The 18,204-nt window shown below is 50.4% G+C and overlaps 1 protein-coding gene across 4 annotated transcripts in view; it reads right to left on the bottom strand.

The window, feature by feature from the left end:
• FGD4 (FYVE, RhoGEF and PH domain containing 4) overlaps positions 1-18,204 on the bottom strand; it is a 219,018-nt gene that overhangs the window by 186,020 nt on the left and 14,794 nt on the right. The window contains exon 1 of one of the 4 annotated variants that reach the window (XM_051850920.2): positions 15,310-15,416. The exons of the other annotated variants lie outside the window; for them this stretch is intronic. Within the exon in view, the coding sequence (XP_051706880.2) occupies positions 15,310-15,340 (31 nt within the window). The 5' untranslated portion in view covers positions 15,341-15,416. Of the gene's footprint in view, positions 1-15,309; positions 15,417-18,204 lie in introns of those variants that run through there. 4 annotated transcript variants of the gene reach the window in all.

The raw sequence follows: 18,204 nt of genomic DNA, 5'->3' as shown, positions 1-18,204 counted from the left end.
CTATCCCCACCACCATTTCTCTCTCTGTCCATCATCCCCCTCTCCATGCCCTTCAATTACACTGTTTTTATTGATAGTTTCCATAAGTAATTTTCTAATGAAATAACCTACAAGTAGAGGACAGAAGTCTTGCCGGCTTTTTAAAAATCTAATATTTCCAAATACTAAATAGTTAAATCTAATATTTCCAAATATTAAATATTTTTTAAATCTAATATTTCCAAATAATTTAATTGGTCAAATACACTGCTAGGCATTACCTAGCTCAGACTAAATTACACAAGTCTGTGTTCTCCCATTCCCCCTTTGTCCCCAACATCACCTTGGTCACATGGAAACGATGTACATTCAAGCAGGCAGTGATGAACAGGCCAAAGGAACCCGGCTCATTGGTGGCCTGACCACCTTGGCATCTTGGACCCACAGTGGGAGGCCACAGCCCAGGCCACTCAAGAATGCGCCAGGCCTGGTGTCCACAGCAGCTGCCTTCTCAAAGGACCCCGTCTCTTTGTGGCAAAGGATGCTCCTCTTCATTTAGAAGACGCGGCAGGTCTAGGTTTCCTGGACATTTATCAATTCCTGCAGCACACCTTTTGATGACTTTGATTAATTCTTTCTAGATGAAATACACTCAAGTTGTAAGAGCACATCCTGAACTTTACCATTTTGCCTTAAGTAGATTCCAAATTAGATGAATAATAACAATATCAGCCCCACTAACCAGATTATAAATAAACCCAGCCACCAGTTCCTTTGCCTTCTGAATCTATCTTGGACTTCTGAGCAGAACAAATTCTCTTAAAAATGGCACTTCCAGTAAATCCAAGGGACTGTATCCTTTTACCAAAAAACACAGCCACCAAATGACAATTATTCAGATGGCATGAAAACAGGAAACAGGAAGGAACACGGCCAGGGAGGCTGCTCCTCCCCTGCCCCTCTCAACACATTCACAACGTGTTCTGATGCCCAAGGGACGGTCGCGTTCCGATCACAGGGCAAAAGCACACACGGACCATGGAGCACCTGGTGTAATGCTTCCCCTGGTTCCAAGCAGTTTAGAGTGCTCTCAATAACGGCTATAGGAGAGCTATCACATTGGGGAAGATTTTATTCAAGTAAATTTCAACGTGTAACACAGTAACACAGTCTTGTAGCAAACGCAAGAGTTCACAGAGGGGGTAAGACCACCTCAGACATCTTGCCCAGGGCGCTGCGACCATCAGCTGGGATTGTATTCCTTCCCAGGGATCAAGCAATCCAGGGAGCCAACAGTCTCATCCAGGAAAGTTAAGTGTTTCCAGACACCTTACGCTGGACCATTCTGCCCTCCAGTGGCCCAAGTACATAACACGCTCCAGAGGTCACAAAAAGGTCTGATCTTAAGAAACACTTCTCAGATTCGAATCTTGATACGGGCCCTGCCCTCCTATCTATTACGTAGATGGCTCTCTTCCTAATTTCAGGTGGCTACCTCCATGTGTTAAAATACTACAACGGTTAGAGGAAAGTGTACTGCCAGTGACCCCGCCCTGCAGGGAGCCAGGAAGGGGACAGGCTCTGCTGGCAGTCACAGAAACGGGGTACCGATCACACAAATATTTCAGAACGGACACAGGAGGTGTTAGCACAGTTATCCTGAGAGTTTGTCTCAAACGTCTACACCAACCACACTGTTAGGCTTCCTGACGCTTAAGAAAGCTCTGACTGTAAACAGACCATCACAGGTGACAGCACAGCACCCTAAGAAACCAGCACGGGCAGGTGTTTCTCAACACAGCAGAGAACAACCACGCGTGCAGCCGACTGCTCCCGCCGAGCCCTCCTCATTGCTAATATCACTGTTCAGGAATCCGCAGGACACGCAGCGACGAGGAGGTGGCGTCGCGACGAGGAGGTGGCGTCGAATGCCATCTTTCCCGCTTCTCCAGGGCTGCCTGCTGCCGCGGCGTGTTTGTGAGAGGAGCTGAGGCCAGCCACAGTTCTGCAGCAGTCACCTCGGGAATGAACACGCTCCCCAGCACGAGGGCCCCCGCCAAGCAGGTCGAAGCACCCTTGGTCTGCGCTCTCAGCGCCCAAGTATTTCAAACACCCTCCAGCTCTGTCACTCCACCCGGAAGGAAAGGAAATCAACTACCACCAGGTCCGCTGTCAGAAACCCGAATCCCGAGGCTGAAACGGGAAACCTCTAGAAGTTTCTGAGGTTCTCGTCCCGGATCTGCGGCATTCACCAGCATGTTATGCGGTCAAAAGCAAGCCTTAGGATCTTGTGGGAATACATTTTGAAAAAAGCGTACAACAAAGCTGCGGCATTGGAGACAAACAGAATTAAATCTTGCTTAAAATAATCCTTTGATGAAAGGAGTCACCTGCTCAGCTCTATGCTCTGGCACCTGATTTTGAAGTATTAGTCATTTTCTTCTTTCCTTTTTTTTAAATATTTATTCATTCATTTCAAAGTCAGAGTTACAGAGAGAGAGAGGGAGATCTTCCATCCACTGATGCGTTCCTAAGATGGCCACAATGGCCAAGGCTGGGCCAGGCCAAAGTCAGGAGCCAGGACACCCAGGTGTCCCACGTGGCCAGCTTCCACTGCTTTCCCAGCCACCAGCAGGGAGCTGGACTGCAGGTGGAGCAGCCAGGACATAAATGACGCTCACATGGGATGCCAGCGTGACAGGCGGTGGCTTTACCCACAATGCCACAGCGCCCACCTCTCAACCATTAGTGATTTAAAAAACAAAAGATGATGAAACCTACATGATTAACAAAATGCCAAAATCAAAGCTTCCATCTAACAACAACCTGCACAGGAAGCATCTCGTGGAGACGTCTAGAAAGGCAAATAAAACATACCCAAGTATGCATGCCAGGTTTCTGGGGTCGGCACCGTGGCTCACTTGGTTAATCCTCTGCCTGTGGCACCAGCATCCCACATGGGTGCTGGGTTCTAGTCCCGGTTGCTCCTCTGCCAGTCTAGCTCTCTACCGTGGCACGGGAGGGCAGTGGAGGATGGCCCAGGTGCTTGGGCCCTGCACCCGCATGGGAGACCAGGAGGAAGCACCTGGCTCCTGGCTTCGGATCGGCACAGTGCCAGCCGTGGCAGCCATTTGGGAAGTATCCTGGTCGAGTCCTGGCTGCTCTGCTCAGACCCAGCTTCCTGCTAACCCACCTGGAAAAGCAACAGACGGTGTCCCAAGTCCTTGGGGCCCCTGCCACCCACATGGGAGACCTGGATGCTCCATGACTAAAACCAAGTTGAAGTCCATAAATATGAAGAATCCCTCGAGGATGGGTCACCCAGAAACCCTCAAATTAGCTTCATTCTGTTCCTATAGCCACATCTGACAACTCTAGCATAATTATTTACAACAAAACAGTGAAGGAAGGAAATCTGAGACACACTCCCCGCGGGTCCCCACCCCTGTGTTTTGTGTGGTGCTGAGGGTACAGGAGTCACCACCTCCCCTGTCATTCAGGCTCCGAGAATTGCAGCCAACGGCTTCAATTCCACGAACTCAGGAGCATGAGTCATCCAGCCAAAGCTAACTGCTTAGCACACAGAATACGGCTCTAACAACCTTGGTTTGATCATTTACTCACTTGAAACAGAGAGAGACAGCGAGTGAGAGCAGGCACTCTCTCCCCCTATCTTCTGGTTCACTCCCGAAATGCCCACAACAACTGGGCTGGAACCAGGAACTCAAGCCGGATCTCCCACGCGGGCGGCAGGGACTCGAGCACCTGAGCCATTGCTGCTAACTCCCAGGAAGCCCATTAGCAGGAAGCTGGAGTCTGGGACAGGGGACAGGGGACAGGGGACGACTGGAGCGGGCGTCTTCAACAGCATCTCAATCGCTGAGGTGAGCGCCCCCTGGAGGCGAATACTTTAATGAAGGCGACAGAAAAGGCAGAAACACTTGTGTGGGCTGCACATGCTCATGCCCTGAAGTCACTCTGGAGTTACTCATTTGCAGTGCGGACTGAGTTAGGAAGAGAAGTGACCAGTGCACCTGCTGCACTTCCATGACGTGCCTGATAGGTGGGGAAACACACAATTTTGTAATCTTTTCACACCTTACCTCTGGTGGATTCTCTCCATGGACACCTGAACACCAGAGAGCAAGGTTACACCACCTTCCTGGGCGGTAGGGGTCTCATTATGAACAAACACTACGAGCCATTCTTGCCCGAGAGGAAGAAGATGAACGTCCACTACAGAACTTTTTACATGCTAATCAGAATCCTGCTACAAAATTATCTCCCAGGATATTTACTCATACAATAAATCTTTATTGCACCTGATCTATGTGGCATCCTGCGAAGTGCTGGGTGCATGGTCGGTAGTAAACACAGGTGTGCTCCTGCCTTCCCGGATGTTCAGTCTACAGAATGGGGCAGATGACGAGCCAAAAAACAAGTGCTAAAAAACAAAGTGTGACAAGGCATACCAAAGGGAAAATGAGCCGTATCTGGAAGTCACTTACAGTCTGAAACAATTACCTCGGGTCAGGCTGATTGAACTGTGCTAACACCACAGGCTCACTCTTCCTGAACAAGAGATGCACGTGCAAAACCCAGACTACTGCTCTACAGAACACAGGGAGAGTAACATTGTTTCTGAGGTTACTGTGGAATTGTACCTCATCATTTTAAAGGACCTAACAGAGGGTTAGTAAGACTAACCTTTAGTAGACTAACCTTAGTAAGACTTCTCCTTTCATTATACTGGATGTAGTTAAATACATCCAACATTCTCATTCTAAATACTACCAATCTTGGAGCATGCATTTGGCCTAGCAGGTAAGATACTGCTTAAGACACAGGCCATCCTGAAGCCCATGAGCGGATTCCTGGCTCCTCACTTCAGCTTCCTGATCACGTGCACCCTGGTAGGTAGCAGTGATGGCTCAAGTAACTAAGTAACTGGCTTCCTGCCACTCACACTGGAGACCTGGGTTAAGTTCCTGGCTTGCAGCTTCCGCCCTACCCAGCTGGTTCACTGTGTGTACATTCAGGGAGTGGAGCAGCAGAGGTCCCTCCACTCACCACTAACTCCCTCCCTCTGTCTCTGCCTCTCAAAAAAACAGTTTAAATTCTACCAATCTTTCCAAATGAAATCCAAATACTACTGTGCAATATTCAATTCACTTAAGTCTTCCATGAGAACCCAAAGCTAAACATCAATTAGCAACGAAGTTCTACGAGGTCAAAGATCAGACCCTGAGTGAGCAGCACGGAGCGGACAGCGAAATAGTTTCTACACCAGGTCAGGTGGAAATGAGAACCTGTACCCCAGAATCAGGTCTCGAGCTCCAGTGGGCAGATTCCAGCCCCTGCACACAGCTGGAGCTGAGCTAAAGGATGGGGAAGCAATGGGGAAGAACTTCCCACAGCCAGCAGGGGAGAAACCCTGGTACCCACGAGGCCTCCCAGAACTCCTGTACCACATTCTGGCAACAGACAGCACACAAGGTTCATTGTTTTACCATTGGCCTTCCAAGACAGCAGGCTCAACAGAACCTTGAGTGTGGCTCCTCCTTTCCCATAAACTGCTAACAGACTTGTGGCCGCTAAGAGTTCTGTGGTTCAAAAAGCAACTCAAAGCAAGGAGAAGGCTCAAGAGAAGTCCCCCACCTGTCATGGGATCATGGAGGCTGTACCCTGGGCTTTGGGATCCCAAACTGCCCCTCCTGCCAGGTGCAGGGCTTTGTAGCGTACCTGCCCCTCCTCAGCCGGACACGCCCCCCACTCACCTGCCCAGCACCTTCCCTCCTCTCCAGACTCCACTCTCAGACAGGGAATGTGCTCACTGGTGGGGCAGAACAGCCACCCCCCCGCCCCGAGGGCTGCAGCTGTGACCTCCAGATCACCGAGGGACGACAGCATTGAGTCCCCACGCGCCACATGCACAGGTATAAGCCCTCTCCTTGCACAACTGTTCCCCAAAACCCTGGGAAATAATGGGGACTAGGAAGGCATCCCAGAACACTTCCTCCTGCAGGGCAGGTGTCACAGCAGGAAATGCAATAGAGAAAAGAACTGGAAAGTCATCAGTCAGAATCTAGGAGTGAATTCAAGGACTGCTCACCAAGCTTCCCATTAAGCACAAGAAGGATCCCCCCACCCCGAAGGGGACACCCACTGTTTGTGAAGCAGCGTCTCCAAGGAACCTGGGAAAAGACTCGGTTACTGCTGCAGTTAGGGGATGAGCAGATCCTAGGCAGTGACTTGCTCCGTGTGCATTTTCCAACAGAAAAACCCACCTTACTAAGGAATAGCACACACACCAAAGAAGCTAACGCGCTACTGGGGATGGCTGGACAGCACTGCCAAATCTGAGAACTCTCAATGGATGAGAAGCACACGTCACACCATGCAGTGGGATGTGGTCACACAGGCTCAGCGCATCTCAGCGACGAGGACTCCAGGCAAACATGCAGGAACTGTCCATCAGGTCCAACACCTGTGTACTTTACGCTGATCAACTAACACAAGGCTTTACTCCCCCAAAATATACACGACACTGCATACTACGTCACGTGCTGAGCGAGCAGTAGTGACATGCAACAGCACTGCCGGAGGACCATCACAACTACTGGGCAATTTCTTCACCCCTATCGTGCGTAAAGACAAAACAGACAAAATGAATTACATGAAAAGACTGAACTCGAATAAAACACAATTTAAAATTAACAGAGTACAGGCAAGACCTCAGGGAGCCCTTCACAGGCTCGACCCCAGATCAAAGCGCAGAAAATCCCACCCTCTCGGATCTCCCGCGCTCAGAAACAGCCGAGCACCAGCTGGGGGCAGGAGCCGCCCACCGAGCGGCCCACGTGGCCCCCCCGTGCTGCCGGACTGCTGCACGTGCGGCCTGCGGCGATGGCGGCTGCTCGCACAGCGAGCCCGACCGACGAGCACAGGGGTGAGGGGTAATGCAGGCTGTTCCTCGTCTTCAGGAAAGCGGGCTACAGACACGGCACGGGGAGAGCAGGAACGGGTCTCGCGCTGGCAGGTAGCACAGGGTGTGCGGAGCCTGGTGAGCTCCTGATTCCTAGAAAATGTGTAGACGTGTGTGCGTGTATGAATAGATAGCTACAAATGTGAGGCTACTTGTACAAGTTTGTGGAAAACGGAACTAAAGGTAACGTTAGGGATGGGCATTTGGCCTAGTCGTTAGGATGCCATCTGGCGTGCCTGCATCCCCTATCAGAGTGCCTGGGTTCAAGTCCCAGCTCTGGCCCTAATTCCAACTTCCTGTGAATCCATGCCCCACAGCAGGTGATAGCTAAATTAGTTGAGTCCCTGACACCCATGTGGGAGACCTGGCTCCTGGCTCAGGCCTGCTAGGTCCCAACTACTGCAGGCATTTGGAGAATGAACCAGCGGGTGGGAGATTTCTGTCTCTTGTTCTCAATTTTTTAAAAATAACTTTATACTGTCTTTTGCTCAATACATAACATGTTTTTTAAAATAAAAGTTTAAGGGACTGGTACTATGGTGCAGTAGATTAAGCCACCACGTGTAGGGCCAGTTTGAGTCCCAGTTGCTCCACTTCCAGTCCAGCTCCCTGCTGATGCACTTGGAAAAGCAGTGGAAGATGAGCCAAGTGCTAGGGCCCAAGCACACATGTCGGGGACCCAGAAGAACCCTTGAAGAAGCTCCGGGCTTTGGCCTGGCCCGGCCCTGGCCGTTGCTGCCATTTGAAGAGTGAACCAATGGATGGGAGATTTCTCTAACTCTGCCTTTCAAATAAATATATCTTTTTAAAAAATGTTCATTTTGCTTCAAAAATATTAAAATCCATGCAGCTCTTTCAGGTGTCCTAACGCGTGTCTTCACCACTGAAGAGCTAAACACCTGCCACAAGTAGCTCTCAGAGAGAAGCGACGGCTGCCTTCACCACACCCATGTCTGTGGGCATACCGCCTCCAGCACCACAGGGCGCGGGGACCTGCTCTGCTCACTGCCCTCTGCAGACGACGGCCTCCACGAAGGCATGGACCGACCCCCCTCGGCAGCTCCATGCTCTGACCACGCGAGCACAGCACCTGCCCAAGTGGACAAAGAGCGGGTGAGGGCGCACAGGGCCTGGGTCTCACCTGCACCTGCACACCGTGGGCGGGGGACGCGGCCACCTCTAGTGTTTGCTGAACACCGCTCATCTTGCACCTTGTCCCTGCGCTCTGTGAGGAGGAAAGGTTTTTGAGTATTTGACGTACAAGCTGTGAAATACATACCTTCTGCCACTAATAACACCACAGGAAAAAATAGGTTTATTCCTCACCTACACTGAGTTCCACCAAGAAATATCTGAGTGCCTGCTGTGTGTGAGGCACTGGACTGCCCACCAAGGCTCGCACAGGGAACCAATCAGCACCGATCTGCACTGTAAGTAGAGGCGTGGGCCCTTCGAGCTGAGTGATTTGCCTTATGGCAAATGGCGATGTGGGACCAGAATGCTAGTAAGCCCTACAGATCATCACCCATATTTCAAATGCATACTCTCATTTTTTAATGATTATCTTATTTATTTGAAAGGCAGAAGGTGAGGGAGACGGAGATGCAGAGACACACAGGTATTTCCTGTCTGCTTGTTCACCTCCTAAATGCCTCCAAGAGCCAGGACTGGGCCAGGCAGGAAGTCAGGAGGCAGGAACCCCAGCCTCATCTCCCGCGTGGGCACCCTCTGCTGCTTGCCCAGGTGTGATAGCAGGGAGCTGCATCAGATGTGCAAGAGCAGGGGCTTCAACGGGGGCTCATCCAGGATCTTGCAACACAGGCTGTGGCTTAAGCCACTGTGCCACAACGCCAGCCCTTGCGAATCTGTCTTTTATGACACGGCATATCTTGGCCATTCAAGCTGCTTTTACAAAAGGCCTTCAACCGGATACTTTACAAGCAGAACTTCATTGCATTTGACATCTGCTGAAGTTGCAGTCCAAGGTCAAGGTGCCCGCAGATGTGGTATCCGCTGACAGCTCCTTCTTCAACGACGGCTCTGAGTGGCCGTGCTCTCCTTGTGGGAGGGGAACAAGCTCCCGGGAGCAGCACGCCGATGGCCCCACCTCTGACCACTGCTGCTCTGGGGACTGGGTGTCAGGAACTAGGAGTGGGAGGGACAGAGACTCGGAGGCCAGAGCAGTGCCTCAGCCGTGAACTTTCCAACAGCTGACAGCAGAGATTACTTTCTGCGTAATCTGTGCAGAGAAAGCACACTGGACCCACCCACAGGCACACTTCATTCAGCGCACAGAATGACTACATGTTTTTAAATTAGTTGCAAACACTGGAAAATTTTGTATAAACTCCCAGCCTTTAGTCTTCTCTTGAAAAATCAGAAGTATTGCAGCCAGAAGATTCTTACAGGAGCTCCTTCGCATCTGTGTTTAGCAAAGAAATCTTAGATCCCTGCAAAGTGTGACTTTTTCACACCTCCGAGCACAGCCCAGCTCCCATCCCAAAGCAGCCTTCATCCCCCCCCCCCCCCACAACCAGGACGGGATGGGACCGGACGGGACTGGGACGTGTGAGCGCAGCTCCGCAGCAGGGCAAGCACAGACGCTGCTGTGGTGTGGGTGTGCTGTGTCCCCCAGAGGCTCCTGCACGGGAACCTCGAAGAAGGGTGAAAGGTCGTGGGACTCCACCCTCCTGAGTGGACTAATGGTGGCTGATCTGGGTTCCCTCGGCATCCGCAGGGTGTTCAAGAAGAGCAAGCCTGGCCCCAGTCTCTGGCCTCCTGTGGTCACCTGACACTGCCCTGCCCCAGACGCCTTCACAGGAACCAGAAGTCAAGGCGCTCACTGTGGACCTCAAGGTGAGTTCTGTCCACCTCTCCTCTTTAGATCTTGCCATCAGCAAACACTCAGAGGGAGCATGGGGGCCTCCACCGCCTCCCAGAGGAGCAGATCCCGCCCAGGCACCCCACCGTGTGCCACCTTGGCAGTCCTGAGCCAAATGAAAAGCCACGGTCGCCAGGTGCAACTTAATCACTCCTCAATCACGGTGAAGGCTAAGCTGTCAAATTTCCAAAAATATTTTAAGGCAGAAAAAAAAAATCACAAAATAAAATGAAAAAAGAAAGAATGGATGCTTTTCCCCAACATCAGGCATACATGAAATTTATCTTTACAGAGTGACATGACCAGTGCTGCTCTCCGACGGAAGGATTTGCTTCCTGAAACTGCACTAAACACTGCACCTTCTACACACTCAGGTGCAAATCCTACCGTGGCAAGTGCAAGGCTTCCGGTCCCCGTGAGGACTCTGACCCATCATCACAGCTCACTCCCCTCACGTTCCTTCAAGGGGAATCCATGCACATGCCCAAAAGTCCGAAAAAGGTGCGGCGTGCACAGGTGCTTCCTCCCTCATCAACAACCCTCGCTCCGGGGCCTCCACTGTCCAGGCTCCTAACAGGTCAGCACCTCTGGCTACACCGTCAGTCACCTGCTCAAGCATAATTGTCGCACACACTGGTAGAAAGCATTCCTGTTTTCAAGCACTTGAGACAGTGCCCTCTTGAAGGCTGGCAGAGCTTCTGCTGAGACCTGAAGAAGTTCCACCTCTGTGAGGTCTTTGTCAGCTCTAAACTCAGCTGTTTTTGAACAGAGAAAAGAGCATTAAAAATCACTGCTTCAGGGGCCAGTGCTGTGGCCCAGCAGGTTAGGACAGTTCCTGTGAGGCCCGCTTCCCAAATGGGTGCCAGTTCAGGACCCAGCTGTTCTACTTCCCATCCAGCTACAGCTCCCTGCTAATGCATCTGGGACAGCAGTGCAAGACAGCCCAAATCTTAGGGCCCCAAAGAGACCCAGAAGAAGCTCCTGGCTCCTGGCTTCGGATTGGCTCAGTTCTGGCCATTGTGGCCATTTGGGGACTGAACCAGAGGATGGAGGCCCTCTCTCTGTAACTCTGTCTTTCAAATAAATAAAATATTTTTAAAATATTTTAAAATAAAATAAATATTATTCATTTATTTAAAATAAATAAATAAAACTTTGGGGCTGGCGCTGTGGCATTGTGGGTAAAGCTGCCACCTGTAGTGCTGGCATCCCATATGGGAGCTGGTTCGAGGCCCGGCTGTTCCACTTCCCATCCAGCTCTCTGCTATGGCCTGGGAAAGCAGTACAAGATGGCCCAAGTCCTTGGGCCCCTGTACCTGCATGGGAGACCTGGAAGAAGCTCCTTGCTCCTGGCTTCAGATCAGCACAGCTCCAGCCGTTACAGCCAACTGGGGAGTGAACCAGTGGATGGAAGACCTCTCTCTCTGCTTCTCCTCTCTCTGTGTAACTCAGACTTTCAAAAAATCACATAAATCTTTAAAAAAAACTCTTTTTAAAAAATCACTGCTTCATCCAGATTCAGTGTGTCCTCTTTACATGGGCAAACACATAGCGTGGGATCTTTTATCTCAATGAAGTGTTTTCTAAAAGCCCGTCTTTTTAAAAACTTACAATTTCTTACTTAAGTTTGTTTTTAGGCCCTTTCAAATATTTTCCCTTCTTTGAAATTGTTGTCGTCATCAAATGCAAAAGGCTGAAGTTGAAGGCCACGCCGTTCTCCTCGCTCCGACTTTTTGATGACTGCAGCACAAGGCCCTGCTGGCCTTTGTGGTCCCTCACAAAGCCTCTTCTTGTCACCAGGAAGGGCCCCAGCCTTGAGGAATGCGGCAATGCACAGAACAAGCACCCAGCTCTGAAACCTGGACACAGCTGGGCCTCCGAGACCCCGCCCCAGGGCTGCCAGTCCGGGGGTGGGGGGGCAGGGGGGTTGCTTTTTAACCAGGAGCTCACTGTATCCCAAAATGTACCCTCAGAGGGCTCCAGGACTAGGGCTCACAAGCTGTAACCATCTGAAGTAACTTTTATTACCATCTCTTTACAAATTCACTCCCTTATTTGAAAGGCAGAGTTCAACACACAGATATCTTCCATCTGCTGATTCACTCCCCAGATGGCCCCAATGGCTGAAGCTGGTCCTGATCAAAGCCAGGAGCCATCTGAGTCTCCCATGTGGGTACAGGGCCCAAGCACTGGGGCCATCTTCCACTGCTTTCCTGGGGGCAGGGAGCTGGATCGGGACCCCAGCCAGCGCCCACATGGGGTGCTGGTTGCAGGCAGTGGCTTAACAGGTTGCATCACAATGCTGGCCCCACACGAGGCTACTACTGAAGCAAAGAACTGGAGATTTTATCTGTGAGATGGCAATAGCCTGATAGGGCTAGAAGCCTGGCTCACTGACCCTGCCCTAAGCTACATGGGTACTGAGTGCAACCTACTCCCCAGCCTTAAAAATGTCCGTCACTCTCTGCTTCTCAAATACATGAATTTTTAAAAATACCTGCCTTAAAAAAAAACCTAGACTCTACTTACACATACACCTTAACTAACAGGTCCCCAATGCAAACCAGAAGGCCACAAGGCTACAAGGAGAGGAATCAGAGCGCTGTCCTGCAGGAGAGACAGCAGCTCTAACAGAGGAGGGGGCAGCACGTCTACCCCTTGTGGTCCTTGACACGTTCATTCCTTCTTACGGAGGATAAACAACTTTGTACCTCTAAGTTCCATGAACTAGAAATACAATTTATTTTTAAATTTTGTATTTATTTTTGTTTGAAAGGTGCAGAGAGACAAAGGCAGAGATGTCCCATCCTCCTGTTCACTCCCCAGATGCCTACAACAGCCAGGGCTGGACTGGACCACAGCAAAGCCAAGAGCCAGAAACTCAATCCAGGTCTCTCAGGCAGGCAGGTAGCAGGGACCCCAGTACCTGAGCCCGCTGCCTCCCAGAGCACACGTTAGCACCACCCATCAGCAGCAAAGGGGCCTGGTGCTGTGGCATAGTAGGTTAAGCCTCCGCCTGAGCAGGCATCCTATATGGGCACCAGTTTGAGTCCCAGCTGCTCCACTTCCAATCCAGCTCACTGCTAATGGCCTGGGAAAACAATGGAAGACAGCCCGAGCTCCTGGATCCTGGCTTTGGATTTGCCCAGCTCCAGCCACCACAGCCATTTGGCAAGTGAACCAATAGATGAAAGAGCTGTGTCTCTGTCCGCCCCTCTCTCTGTAACTCTGCCTCTCAAATAAATAAGTCTTTAAAAAGAAATAAGGAATGAAGTCAGAAATTGAACCCAGGCACTCCAATATGGCAAGTGGCCATCTTAACTGCTAAGTCAACTGCCCGCCCTGAAACAGAATGATGACCAAATAACGCCATGGTTAAGGCTGCAGGCTTTGGACTAGGCAGCCAGGATGCATCCCAGGTCTACGACTTCTTAGCACTGAGAGCTTTGGGCAAGTCAGCCACCCCTCCAGTTAAGACGCCCCTCCCACTTCCAAGAACCTGGGGTCAATACCCTGCTCTGGCCCGACTCCGGCTTCTTGCTAACACAGAACCTGGAGGCAGCAGCTGACAGCTCCAGTGGCTGGGGTCCCAGCTCCCGGGGTTCCTACTACCCACACTGGGAGACCCCAACTGGGTTCCCAGGCTCCTGCTCCACCCCAGTCCAGCTCCAGCGGCTGTGGGGAGTTGGGAAGTGGATGGGCGGATGGGAGCTCTCTTTGTCACTCTTTGTCTCTTTGTCACTCTCAGTCTTTCTGCTCCTGTAATAAACAGAAACTTAAAGTGAGCATGACAGCACATCCATCCGCAAGGGAGAAGGCCCGAGACACGCAGCGTCCACTCCACAGCAACACCTCCCAACGCGGCCTTCATGGATTCTCCTCACAGCCTCCATTTCTTCTGGGGCCTCCTTAGGACCCCCTCAAAGCATCCCCTAGCTCCAGCCCCCTCTCTTCTGCTCACCTCCGCTTCAGGTCCCTGTGACAGCAACACGGTAAAGCAGAGCCCTTGGGAGCAGGGCAGAAGAGACTGAGGAGCCGAAGCAAGGCCACAGCGCCCCCTCTGGCTGCCCAGCCCTGCTCACCCATTCTCCAGCACCCCAGCCCTCCCACCCCTGACCACACACAGGGGCTTCAGGGCACCAAGGACAAAAGGGGCAAGTGCCTTCTCTCCCAACAGGGCATGCAGGACACCAGCAGACATGAGATCTCTGTCTCTCTGTCACTTTCAGATAATATAAGTAAAATCTTTTATTTAAATTGAAGGCCTTTTTTAAAAAAAACATTTTATTTTGAAAGTCGGAGTTAGAGGAAGGATCTTCCATCTACTGGTTCACTCCCCAGATGGCTCCAACCACCAGCGCCAGGCCAGGCTCAAGTCAGGAACCAGGCACTCTATCCTCGACTCCAATGTGGTTGGCAGGGGCCCAGGTACTTGGGCCATCCTCTGCTGCTTTCCCAGGCACATTAGCAGGGAGCTGGATGAGAAGTGGAGCAACTGGGACATGTATTGGCCCCCAAAACACTTTTTTAAAAAATGTTTTGATTTAACAGGTCCGTCAGACAGTGGGAAAGCTTCTACAACGTGAAGCTACAGCAATGGTGTACACTTCTCTGTGGGCCACAGAAACCTTCTCCACCGCCGTCACCTGTCCTCAGTGCAATGTTAGGTAACTGCATGGCTGCGGAAACCACACTGGGCTTTCTACCTGGGCTATACGGTGTGCACGTGGTTCGGGCTACAGCTCCCAGGACCACCGCAAAAAAGACAAGATTAAATCAAGCACCAGGCAACATGGTGCAATCAAGAGTCACAGCAGAGAGTGATGCACGAGACAGCTGCCCACATGACAAGCTGTGCTGCTCTTTTACAAACAGAATACACTGTAAACCAACCATAAAAAGTATTGTGCATAGGAGTAAACCGATCACAGTCGTCTATTACTGAGTATTATACACTGCACACTACTATACGTGACATTGTTACATGATCAGCCACACAGCACGCATGTCCACGCCAGCAGCACCACAAGCACGTGTGTACTGTGTTGTGCAATGCCGACATGGGGACGGCCACCTTAAGGCTATGATGCACTTGGTATCTGGAATTTTCCCACAGTAAAACAACACTATATAGGGCTTGACTACCCTTGAAACCCACAACACAGACAACAAAAAACAAGCAGGAAACAAATTCAAACCTGGGCATGTTCAAAATAAAGAACCAAAGGTGCCCCAAATGACCAAGGAGCCCAGCGATGATAGTAAATGAAAGGACAAAAACAGCACATTTTGTTGTAAATTCAAGCTTCAATACATTCATAATGAATCAGTGGTTGTCCCCATGGGGCAACTGTCCCCAGAGCCATGAGTGTGTGCAGTCACAGGGCCTAGGTGCTGGTGAACATGCTACAGGACACAGCCAAGGGCAAACACGCCCAAACCCCACCCTAACCAAATACCATACCATGGGCATCGTAAACATCCGGGAACCCCATCACCAGCCTCAACAGTTACGGGAAAGCCTCTGGTCACCAACCACTTTCCATCTGAGCAAGCTCACCAGTCCTTATGAAGTAGGCAGGCACACAGGTTAAAACTGACTAGGTTTGTGAGGTGGAAGACCACGCCTTAGCCACGCCCCGTGTGACCTCACGCACTACCTGATACCTTCACCACGCCCCTGTGTGACCTCATGCCCCTACCTGGCCACACCTGGGTGCCCACCACCCAATCAGGTTAATTAACCATTCCCCTTTGGAAGTGGGTTAACTGCCAGGGACACAGTGTGTCCAGGCTTCTCTTACGCCCCTCTCTTCTTCCCTGGCCTCTTGCCAGGAGGGGGCTGGCTGTAGTCCTGCGCCTCCAGGGCACGTGGCCTTCAGGCCACCCACCCTAGGCTTCCTGGCCTAGATGCTCCTCCACATGGCTGGTTCCTGGTGCTCGGTATGAACCCAGATTTACTTCTCTCTCTTACTAAAGCCCTCACTTTCCTATGCACCTTTCTCACTAAATAAAGGCTTATAATGTACCATGCTGCCTTGTTTATCTGTGCCGGTATTTAGAATTCTTCTCTAAATATTAGGCAAAAATCCTCTTGGGCTTATTAATATTGGGGATTTATTAGTAAGCACATGGTGAAATCGTATGGCACCCCAAATTCCGGTAGCATAAGTGGCACCCCAGATGGCACTTCTGGGGAACTCTAAGGAGCCACATTCTTGTGTAGATTTTAGGGGGTCCTGTCCGATTTCACTTATCCACATGGATTCCTGTGATCTCACACAGATCTAACAGGAAGGGCCACTGGAAACCAAAGGCTGTGGCTGGTGTGACCCACAAACCACACAGAAGACAAGAGAGAAAACATATGCAGGTTGTGACTTTAACGTACAGAACGCTGTTCCTACTATGGTATGTATGTATCTAGTCAGGTGTGTGAAAGAGCAGAGAATGGAAAACATTTAAAGGAATTCAAGCAACAACAGCAAGAAAAATGCTGTGATTTAAAAATGGGCAAAAGACCTAAGATCAACCCCACAAGAAAACAACCAACAGATGTATGAAAAAAATGGTCACATTCCCCAATCATCAGAGAAATGCAAATTATTTTTTTTTTTATTTATTTTTTTTTATTTTTTTTATTTTTTTGACAGACAGAGTGGACAGTGAGAGAGAGAGACAGAGAGAAAGGTCTTCCTTTGCCGTTGGTTCACCCTCCAATGGCCGCCGCGGCTGGCACGCTGCGGCCGGCGCACCGCGCTGATCCGATGGCAGGAGCCAGGAGCCAGGTGCTTTTCCTGGTCTCCCATGGGGTGCAGGGCCCAAGCACCTGGGCCATCCTCCACTGCACTCCCGGGCCACAGCAGAGGGCTGGCCTGGAAGAGGGGCAACCGGGACAGAATCCGGCGCCCCGACCGGGACTAGAACCCGGTGTGCCGGCGCCGCTAGGCGGAGGATTAGCCTAGTGAGCCGCGGCGCCGGCCAGAAATGCAAATTAAAACACAGCAGCTGTTATCCCCAAGACAAGTGCAGGCAAGGAGGCGGAGAAAAGGAGATTCTCACACAGTAGTGGTGGGAAAATCCTCACGGAAAACAATAAAGAAATGCCACAAAAAATGAAAAATCAGACTCCTGTATTTAACACAGCAATTCCACTACTCGCTACACATACCCAAAGGAACTGACACCAGTATGGTGAATACATAAAGGGAAAAAAAAGGCCTATGAAAAAAATGGAATTAAAAGATAAGTTTATGTTGGCAAAAAGACTGAAATCCATGAAGAGGCAGGTTGCAGATAACACACACTTTGCATGAAGTTTTCTGAAGTGCCCCTGTCTTGCCCCACGTTGGATGCAGCATTATTCCATCTGCTAAGACATGGAATCAACCTTCCTGCCCATCGGCATGTAATAAGTATTCACCCTTAGAAAAGGAAACCCTGCCATTTGTCACACCATGGGGAACCTGGAGGGCACCATGTGAAGTGAAATGAAGCAGACACAGAAAGACAAACAGCACATGACCTTTCTCCCTGAGCACCTAAGACCGCTGACCTCAGAGAGTCGAAGGGCAAACAGCAGGGGTTAGGGAGGAGATGTCCAAGGCCAGGAGAAATGAAGCTGGGGAGACCTAGTGAACAACACGGGGACCACAGCTAATAACCATGTACTGTATTTTGCAAATCGCTGAATGAGTAGATGTTCAGTATTCTCAACACAGAAAACGGGGGAATGCATGTGTGAATTAGCTGTAATGAATCATTCCACAATGTATACATACTTCAAAACATCATGTCATCCGTAATAAATTTGTGCCGTTTATAATAAATCTCGTTCACTCATAGGGGTGAGAGCACCCAGCCCCGAGGGTCCTATCAAGCCTGCCAAGGTGACCGCAGGTGGAACTTGAAATTCAATACACCTATGGCAGGCTCATGTTTAAGTTGTTCATTCTGAACGGCCCATGAATGATGCTATAAATATCCAACTGGCTCCTGGCAGAATAAAGGTTCCTGAACACTGAACAGCAGAGCAACAAACCAGGGTCAGAACACCAAACTGGGACCTTGTTATCAAGTTCATCATCATCTCAACATCAGACTCCACAGATGCTTACAGCAGTTTCCTAGCCTCCTAGCATAAAGCACTGAGAAGTAATCAAGTTCATTACACCCAAGAAGGAAGCATGGTGGGCCCAGATGCACAAAAATCCCAGTTTTCATGAAGGAAATGGCCTCTCTTGCAGAAGACAGCACGATTAAGGCTTACATCTCTGAAAAGTCCACACCATTTCTAAGGAGCAGAGAAAAGAATTCAGCCTATGAATTTAAAAGCATTTTCACATACCTGGAATACCTG

Source organism: Oryctolagus cuniculus, chromosome 9, assembly GCF_964237555.1.
Source record: "Oryctolagus cuniculus chromosome 9, mOryCun1.1, whole genome shotgun sequence".
NCBI classification, from domain to species: Eukaryota; Metazoa; Chordata; class Mammalia; order Lagomorpha; family Leporidae; genus Oryctolagus; species Oryctolagus cuniculus.
This window is presented reverse-complemented; position numbering and strand designations above follow the sequence as displayed.